We start from the raw sequence: 9384 nt of genomic DNA on the forward strand, positions 1-9384 counted from the left end.
CTGGGACACGGGAAGCGAGCAAGCCACGGCCAACTGGGGACATGAACGCTACGTAGGGCAGTTACTGCGACAAGGTGGATCCCAGCACCCGCCTAGCTTGGCAAGAAGCTGCATTGTGTTGTGGTTGTCAACCTTCTCCTCTCACCTTGGCACTTGGCAGGTGAGATGGAGCAACACGCTATGTTTTCACACATGGGACGGCTCTGAGACTGCTGGGGAAAGAGCGTCTCGCTCAGTAGCACACTCCCACCCCTCCAAGACCAGCTCTTCATCCTCTCATGAGGACTCAYGGCAGAAGAGAGATGCCACTAGCGTGGCAGCACTCAGGTGACACTATTGCTCCAAGCCATGGCACTCTGAGGAAGGGCTCCCATTATGGTTATTTTCCTCCCTCTTGGAACTGAGGTGTCCTCAGGCTTGGAAGAGGAAGGCGAGCAGTGTCCATGCCACCGCTATCCCAGGCTGTGCTGGTCGGGGGATGCAGGCCCGCCCGGGGGGACTCCCCAGCTCTTGCCCACATGCGGCCTCTGGCTTCAACGACGGCGCCAGCAAGCAGGGCTGCGCCGGCTGCTGGGTGGCCCCGCGCCTCATGCGGCCATGAGGAAATAGCTCCCACTTAACTAATTACCGCGCTCCCGCTGGGAAGGCCGCTTCCTGCCCCGCGCCACCACCTCTCGCTATCCTCCCTCCCAGCAGAGCTCCGCCGCTCCGTGCGCCCCTCCTGGTGGGGCTTCGCCGGCGTGGGGGCTGCAACCCAGGGCCTGCAGCAGCGCCGCGAGGCAAAGCCAGCGCCTAGCTGAGCGCAAGGGGCCCTTGGGCGTAAACAGCCCCCGCGGCCGCCGGGCCCGGCGGGGACCAACAAGGGCCCCTTTGTGCCGGCCCGCAGCGCCGCCACTGTCCCCGTGCCCCCGGGCCGGCCCTGCGCGTCCAGCTCCGCGCCGCCCCCCGGCTTTTTCCTAGTATTATTCGGAGGGCCGGCGGGTGCGCAGGAATGTGCCCCGTCAGCACAAGCGGCCGGCACAGAGCTGAATTCTTATCAGCTGTTGGGAAGGAGGAAACGGGAGCCCTTGTTTGTGGCGGAGAGGGCAGGCGCTGCTCCTCCTCCTCCTCCTCCTCCTCCTCCTCTGTGGTCCCCAGCCCCTTCCTCGCCCCCAGCTCCTCTGGCCCAGGACATCCTCACAACCACACAGGACAGGGCCCACGGCTCTGTTTATGGCTGATGGCAGCTGCACGTCTCCCTCCTGCTGCCCCGGTGTTCCCGGAGCAGAGCACACCTGGGTCCGCATCCAAGCAGGGCACGGGAAGCAGTGGGAAATGCAGCCCACGACCTGCTGCCGCTCATCTTCCCTCTTGCAAGCACCTCRCCACCCGCCTCGGGAAACGGCGGCATCAGGGATGGAAAAGGGGATGCGCGGCAGAATATAAGCTGAGGATGCTGGACAGCCCCGGGAGTGTATCCAAAGCACAGCTCTTGCCGAGAAACCTGCCATTCTGCTATGTGCTCCTGTGAGCAGATACACAGATGGACATCCCCACTGTCACTTGCTGCACTGCCTATTTGGCCTTTGCCAGGTGCCAGGGGGTGAAACAGCGCCCACGGGAGCTGCTGGTACCCTGCACCCACTTGGCGTTGATGCAAGTGGGAGGAGAGCCCAGAGATGGGCTTGCAGGAACACCCCAGGGGGACGTCACCTTTGGCAAGTCCTCCTTTTAGAAGGACGTAGCCCAGGAGCTCAGTGTTTAAATCACCTGGGTATCAGAGAGCACCAGTGAGCTCTCTCGTGGTATGCATTTTTCTGAGCTCACCGGTTGGCTGCTTGCAACAAGTCCTTGGCAGCTGGCGGGGCTCCCCWGCACCTGTGGGACAAGGCTGTGGCAGCACTTGGCTTCCCCAGGGCATCTCTGGCTTACCAGCAGGGAGCAGGTGGGCACATGCAAGCATCTCAGTGTCGAAACATGTCCCCATGATCCAGCAGACAGCAACACACTTGCTTTGTAGACCTTGCCGTGTGGCTGCAGGGGCAGGGTGCTGAGATCCAGGGTACTGGTAGCAGAAAGGTTTCAAAAGCTTAAGCCTAAGACCARCTTGGACCAACCAACACAGGGAAGAAAAGGTGAAAGTTATGACTAAGACCAACTTTCACCAAACAATAAAGGGTAAAAAATAAAGAGTGAGGGATGTCTGCACCCTTCACCCAGCCGAGCTTGCACCCAAACATCTGCTCAGCCTCGTACAGCTGGATGCTGGGGGGCTTTGGGATGTCTTTCCGTCAACCTGAGGGCACCTACACTCCAGAGAGATGAAAAATGGGAAGGTGGGCCAGACAGGAGGGGAAAAAAAGACAAATCCCCTTTCAAATACCAGCTTGGCTGCTTGGMACGAAGCTCCTGCTCGGCCGGCAGAAGTGTTTTTATTCTGGCCTGGAAAGCGGGGTTATTTGAGGTGAAAGAAGGTCAGTCTGTCCATAAGACAAAAGCCCCGCTCCCTTTCATCCCCCCAAAACCAGACGGGGAGGAGGAAAGGGAAGCAAAAGGCAGAGAGCAGCCACTCCTCTATATATAGGTGAGAGGAAGAGGTGCAAGCGCCAGGCAGGAGGATGAGCGCTGCGGTGCAAGCCCTTGGCAGCCGCGCAAGCTCTCGCAGCCCGGCTCCCCCAGGGGAGGCAGAAGCTCCCTGCGCCTTCCCAAAACAGCAGCCTGCTTCCAAGGAGCGCTGGGTCCAAGAAGCAGCCCCGCGGCGGCACCRTCACGCTCCCGGCACGCCAGACCACGCAGGGCGCCAGCTGCTGACTGAGCACCCCTATCCAAAATCGGGACCCGGGGTCTTCCCCCTGCTGCGCAGCAAACCCTTCCCTCTGTGGGCAGGTAGGACGGAGAACACATCCAGAGAGCAGCATTCCTGAAAAAGCAGCTTGCCCTGTTCCTCAAAAGCAGCTTTCGGAGCTACTTAATCTTCGCAAGGTCGCCAAATGCACGGCAGCTTGTGCCTGCGCCCTCCCGCCTGGCCTCCTGCCCGCGGTTACCTGCCCGCGCTTGCCAGCTGCACGCAGGAGAGCAGGCACAGCCCTAGGACATAAAACACCAGCGCAGGGCAAGGCAGCCCCGGTTCCAAGCCCACCGAGCTGCCCCTGCCCATTGCAATGTGGCCACGAAACCCAAAAACGCCCCCGCGGAAAGCACTGTCTCATCCATTGCCCCGAAGACATCACGCTCGCCAGGTAATGGCCAYGGCATCTTTTCAGGCATAATTTACGCTGGGGAAGGCATTCCCAAGCCATTTCCCACAGCTGGTCCATGTCTGCCCATGACACATCCACACCTAAGCAGCAGATGGAGGATTTGGAGAGGTACTGAGGAGCTACAGACACCACCAAACCTGCCCAGGGCAAGGCGAGCAGAGCCCCCCATCCAGGTGCTCCCGAAGCTGCTCCAAGAGGCCCTTCCCAGGAGCAGCAGTTGGGATGAGCAAGGAGATGTGGATACAACACCAGCGTAGTGCCACCTGGGAGCTTGTAAGGCAAGCTGGGCCGGAGGCTCAGCAYTGAGAGGGCTGGATAAATCACTGCAGAGCACCCACCTCACCATGGGTCAGCCCAAAACACAGCATCGCTGCCCCGAGAACACAGCGGCGCTTCCCAGCAACACTTGACTTTTCTGAGCATCACACGCGGCACCAACCTGCCCCCTTCACCCCCTCCAACATCCCCAAGCCAGTGCCAAGCAGCTTCACATCAATGCACACCTCCAGCTTCTCTTTTCACTGGCYCCTGCACGCAGGCACAGATGCAGGTGACAGCAAGGGAGGAGGACCAGCCCCTGTCGCGCCAAAGGGACCGCGCAGAGAACAGGATGCTCAGTGCCCCCATGTGCAGGCGGGCCCTGGTGCTGGCTACTCACTGAAGTAGAAGCCCCGGTCCCCGCAGACGAACTGCAGYGTGTCAACGAGCTCGCCGCCGCAGAGGGTCTCGGCTGTGCCGTAGGCAGCGGCAGCGTCCAGCGCGGAGGCCAGGAAGGCCAGCAGCAACAGCAGCAGTCTCCTCGCGGCACACATCCTCGGCACCTGCGGGCAAAGCCAGAGGCTCAGACATGGGAACAGGCCCCCACTTCACCTCCCCTCTCCTCCCGCATCTCCTCACCCYGTGTTTTCCCCCCATGGATGGCTTCAGATGCCGTAGAAGAGGGTTTTGCAGGCAAGGCTCAGCCTGCCAGACAGCCTTGGGCCAGACACGGTTGACATTAAGGCCATTTTCCATTGGGAAATCCCATTTTAGCCCTTATGTGAAAGGCTTCTCTCCCCCTGGCTCTTTAAGCAGCATCTTTCCTTTCCCTTTYAGTGGGAAATCATTTAACTGACGATCAGAATACGTGTTTTGGTCTTTTGTTTTGCTTTCTAAGTGGGTCTGATGAGAAGCTCTGAGCGCGTTTCCCCAGCGCAGCGCGACGTGACGTCGCGGCCCGCGCAGGCGCCGCTGCTTTTGAGGAACACTCAGCTCTGCCCAGCTGCGGCGGCCACTGCAGAAGACCTGCCRAGCCCAGGCGCCACCATCTGGGGCCCAACCTTCCCAAGACGGCCAGGACATCCCTCAGGAAACCCACTCCAAGGAAGGCCATGGGGATACTGGCCAATGCGGAGGGTTAAACTAGAACTAAGGTGCGATGGGCACACCRGCAGAGGTAAACCCACTCAAGGTTCAAGACCCTACAATGCCTCCCTGATGAGCATCACATCTCCCTGCCCCAGTTCAAGGTGAAGCCACAAGATCGGCTCAGGTCCCCCAGCAGCCGGGGCAATAAGGCCACCTTGGTGCCTGCTCTTTGGTAGCAGCATGAAGATTTCCATTGGGAAATCCCATTTTAGCCCTTATGTGAAAGGCTTCTCTCCCCCTGGCTCTTTAAGCAGCATCTTTCCTTTCCAGAGCTCAGTAGCTCTTCCCCAGGCTCCAGGCAGCACATAGGCACTTCTGCAGTGGCACCACCATCGCYCTCCACCTTCTTCTATGTTCCAAGTGCAGCTCCCGGCTGCCGGCGTCCCCAGGGCACAGGCAGTGCTGCAGCCTCTAGGGAGGACACGACAGCAGGAAAGCCAGGCTGTGTCAGCGGGGCGATACCTGATGCTGGGGAAGACCAGATCCCTGCCCATTTGGTGGGAAAAAAAGACAACTTCTGTCCTTGGAAAATGCCAAGAAGCACCCGGGAGCCCTTTCCCCATCCAGGCACACATGCAGCCGCATCCCCTTCCTGCRGCACGCCCGGGTGCCATGAGCACAGCGGCAGCGCCAGCCGCACGCTCGGCCACCATCACCCCAGCTCCGTCACCGCTGTCCCTCTCCTGCCTCCCTCCGGAGAGCGATGCACGCGCATCCGTCACACAGCGCGCTCCGGCGTGCGCGCCCCGAGACGCTCGTCCGCGCCCGAGTCGGCGCGCGGGGCCGGGCTTGCAGCGCGCCCTGCCCGGCGCCGCGCGCATCAGCCCGGGCTGGACACCCGCTGCCTGCCTCCAGAGGCCACTGCTCCCTCAACACGCGGCCCTGGGCAGCGGCGGGGACAGGAATGCCCGGCGCCGGCTGCACGCGGAGGCTGCGTCTTCGCTACCGCCCCGCGGGTGCTCAAGCAGGTGATGCAGGTGGACATCAGGGCATCGGAGGCTGCTGCAGCGGGGTTCGACAAGTCGCGGCATCAGCTGCACCGGCAATTTCTGTCCAGCTGCTGAGGAGCCAGAGGCCAAGAGGCCACGATGTGCTATGAGGCCCTGCTGCCAAATCTCCACGGGCTGCTCAGGCATCCCTTGCATCCAGGCGCGCATCGAGCCAACCAAACCACTCTGCCTCTCTTGGGCAACATCTCCCGAAAAACGGATACTCAACCTCCTGTCTGACCTAATTCCTCCTTCAGTCTGGCCTTCATTACAATTTAATATGAACAGCGCAACGTAGGAGGGAGTTGACAGATGGCCCAGTCTGCAAATTTGGGATTTTTGGATAGCCCAGGCCAACTCTTGCTCTTTGTGGGGTAGTGAAGAGCTTCAACAGCAACAAGGCAAGAAGCTGTCAAGTCCCCACCAAGCAGGAGGGAAAAGACAACCAAAAACTGTCAATGCCCCAGCCCAGCCCAGGAGGCTGAAGCTTTAGCACTTCAGCATCTACCTGCAAATCACCTCYGACCATGCCAGGCACAACTTTATCCCAGCAAGTGGGTACCACAAGATGCTCACAGGTGTTGGGCAGCCTACCAAGAAAACCCCAAAGATGCCAGGATTCCAGACTGGTGCCCATCTCTCACATGCCATCGGTCTGCACCTTGGACAGAGGTACTGGGGCTCCAGCACTGCCGCACCTCCATCAGCGTCGCCCAGGGCTGTGACCACTGACAGGTTGACCCAGAACCAGGGGATTCGAGTTTGTTTATTTGTGGTATTTTTTGTTTGTTTGTTTTTGTCTTTTTTTTTCCTGTTTGGCTTTAATAGCGAGGCTTGAAGAAAGAAATAAAAATCTCCCAGTTGCTGGCACCTGGCTCGCGTGACATTTATAGGGCTGAGGTTGGCAATACTGCTTCTATTTTCAGCGCTCTGCCTTTTTGTCTTCCCCATTCGTCCCCCGCGCACTGCTCAGCCCTGCCCTGGGGATCGCCTTTCCCACCAGGAAGCGAGGCACCCTCGTGCCTCCCGGCCATGGCGGGAGCCAGCGAGCGCGCCCCGCGCCACCAGCTCCGCAGCGAGGGCTACCGGAGCTGTGGAAAAATCAAGCTCCAAAAGGTGAATGGGGTATTCAGTACCATTTACTCGCCCCGCTGGGGAGCGAGAGCATATTGCACAAATTTTGGTATGCAGCCCAGAAACGTTTGATTTATGGCAGAAAAAAAAGGAAATGCAATCTTGCTTAACTCTTCTAAAGACAGCTGGCAAGGGCCAGGGAAGGGATTTAAGTCCGTTTTAGTAGCCTCACTTAACTCCTTTCTTTATTGTTCCTCTCCCCTCTCCGCATCCACGTCCAAAACCTGGAGTGTATCAGGAAAAGTTAACAGCAAGTTAAGCTGTTAAATCAGAAATTGTGGTGACTGGAGTTTACTGGCAAGTGATATTCCCACAACACGCTGAACTTACTTTATGCCTTGGCAGAGCGGATTTAACCCTTGCAAAGCCCGGCTGCAGGCACCAGGCAGGGTTCTCTTCCCCTGCCTCTCCAAGCCCGTGTCCACGTGCCCGGTGAAGGTGGCATCGCTCTGCCCCGTTGCACGCAGAAGYCTGTGGCAGCATGGGCAAACCCAGCATTTGGGACCGGCGAGGTCAGGCCCGGGACACGAGCAGGGAGAGGGTGGGCCGCTCACGCCGCTGGCCAGTATGCAGCGCTGGAAACGCACCAGCGGCTCCGTCCCTCTAAAAATAAGACCTCACCTGCTGCGTTCGCTTTATTTAAGCAAGGAAAGAAAGGCAGAAATCCCTCTTTCTAGAGCTCCGCTGCTCCCGCAGGGCTTCATTCAAAGCCTGCTGGAGTCACAGGGCACCCACGCCTCGGGGCAGCCCGCTCCTGCTGGCCAGGCTGCGGAAAGGATCACCTGTCTGGAAAAAAGCGGCAGGACACACACGCATTTTGGCTCTCCGATTTCATTTGGCAGTGGGAGGGGACCTGCAGTGTCAAATCTTTTATCCCTTAATGAATTTTCACAGGAGCAGGGATAGCCCCTTTGAAAGGCTGGGGGAGCTTGTGTGGGTGTCGACAGCACCGAGCAAGATTTACGGCACTGACCCATTCACCCCCACCAGAATTGTCAAGTTGGGTCCAAAACAGTTCAGCGGAGCTCAAACCAGAAGTGTCAGTCAGTTTTATTTCTCCAGATGTCCTTAGCACAAAGTCACCCTTACAAAACCGACGACCCAGACTCCTCAACTCCGCTCTAAATCAAGCCAAGAGGAGGAGGGAAGAAAAACCACCAGCCCAGCACGCTGAGCGCTGCACGGCAGAAGAAGAAAACCACGCGCGCACACAACACACACACGCGCGCACAACCTGACAACAAATAAACACAAAGAAAAGCAGGCCCTGGCCTCCCAGGCACATCCTGGCATTTGGGAAGAAAACTACGGACTTTGTCTCGGAAGTCGCGACGCAAGGGCTGAGCGCCACGGTGCTGCCGAGGTGTCTGCTTCAACCCGCCCACGCAACCCTCATTTTCACACTCGCTTGCTCCACGCTGCCTGCGCGAGCCCCTAGCGTATCGGAAACCCTCCTAACGTACCACTGGCTCAAGGCAAGGCGGCCACATCTGCTGGTACAGTTACGCTAAATCCGAGTTTCCTCACGCGCCCCAATTCCCTCCTGCTCCGGCGAGGGCTCAAACCTTTCCAAGTTGCGCTCTCAGAGCAATTACTGCAGGGAAAAGCAATCGGGGAGGAAGGGGAAAAAACGGGRAAAGTCGAAGGCTCCATGCCAACCGTTAACTCCGGCTCCGTGTTGGCCTCGGCGTCCTTGTTTTCCCTCCGCGAACCCCCGACCCCGCCGCGGCTCCGCGGCGCGTCCCTCGGAGCCCGCGCGGAGCCGCCGCTCGGCCGCGCAGCGCGCGGGGCTCCGCGCCCGCTCCGCGCGGCCACCGCGGGCCCAGCCCGGCTCTCGGGGTCCCTCTAGCGCCGCGCGTGGGGCGGGCGGGCGGCGGCGGCGGCGGGGCAGCCCGCCCGCATCGCCCCGCGGCCCCCGGCGCTGCTGGCGCGGCGCTTACCTTGGCGCTGCCGCCGCTGCCCTCGGCTTGGTGCGGCGGGCCGGGCAGCGCGGCGGGCTGCCGGCAGCGCTCGTCCGTGCGCGCCGCGGCGCTGGCCATGCTGCTCTCCTGCCCTGCCGGCGGGCTCGGCTCGGCGCGGYTCGGCTCGGCTCGGTTCGGTTCCGTTCGGCGCTTCCCCCGCTCCGGCTCCGGCTCCGCTCTCCTCGCCCGGCCGGGCTGCGCTGTCAAGTCCCTGCTTGGTTTTGTCTCGAGGATGTTATTTGGTTACGGTCAGGTATTCTGCTGCGCCGCAGACCGAGCGAGCGGAGCGAGCGCTTTCTCTCTTTTTTTGTTTTTTGTTTTTTTTCCCCCCTTTTTCTGTTTTTCCTTTTTATCCTTTTTTTTTTTTTTTTTTTTTTTTTTTTTTCCCTTTTTTTTCTGTTTTTCCTTTTTATCCTTTTTTTTTTTTTTTTCCTTTTTTTTTTCCCCCTTTCTCTCCTCCTGCTGTGGCTGCCCCTGGGGTGGCTCTCACTGTGGTGTGTGTAGACTGCGTCCCCCTGTCCGGGGCTGGAGGGGCTGGCTCCCTTAGGCGCGCGCTGCTCCCGGCTGGCTGCCCCACGAGCGAGGAGACAGGCAGGGCGCTCCGGCTGCCCCCTTTTTATACCCCCCCAATGGGCATGCTCTTCCCCGGCGAGC

At 59.7% G+C, this 9384-nt stretch overlaps 1 protein-coding gene across 4 annotated transcripts in view; it reads right to left on the reverse strand.

Annotated features, from left to right (window-relative positions):
• IGF2 (insulin like growth factor 2) overlaps nt 1-8727 on the reverse strand; it is a 9646-nt gene extending 919 nt beyond the window's left edge. The window contains exons 1-2 of one of the 4 annotated variants that reach the window (XM_026036792.1): nt 8710-8727; nt 3898-4060 (exon numbers count right to left, since the gene is read on the reverse strand). In XM_026036792.1, coding sequence (XP_025892577.1) covers nt 3898-4051 — 154 coding nt within the window. In that variant the 5' untranslated portion in view covers nt 4052-4060; nt 8710-8727. Of the gene's footprint in view, nt 1-3897; nt 4061-8232; nt 8280-8334; nt 8382-8428; nt 8465-8709 lie in introns of those variants that run through there. The other 3 variants (XM_026036795.1, XM_026036796.1, XM_026036794.1) reach the window with 3 other exon arrangements.
• Between the last annotated feature and the right edge of the window lie 657 nt (nt 8728-9384).

This window comes from Nothoprocta perdicaria, unplaced genomic scaffold (genome assembly GCF_003342845.1).
Source record: "Nothoprocta perdicaria isolate Ctin4 unplaced genomic scaffold, notPer1 scaffold_186, whole genome shotgun sequence".
In the NCBI taxonomy this organism is placed as follows: domain Eukaryota; kingdom Metazoa; phylum Chordata; class Aves; order Tinamiformes; family Tinamidae; genus Nothoprocta; species Nothoprocta perdicaria.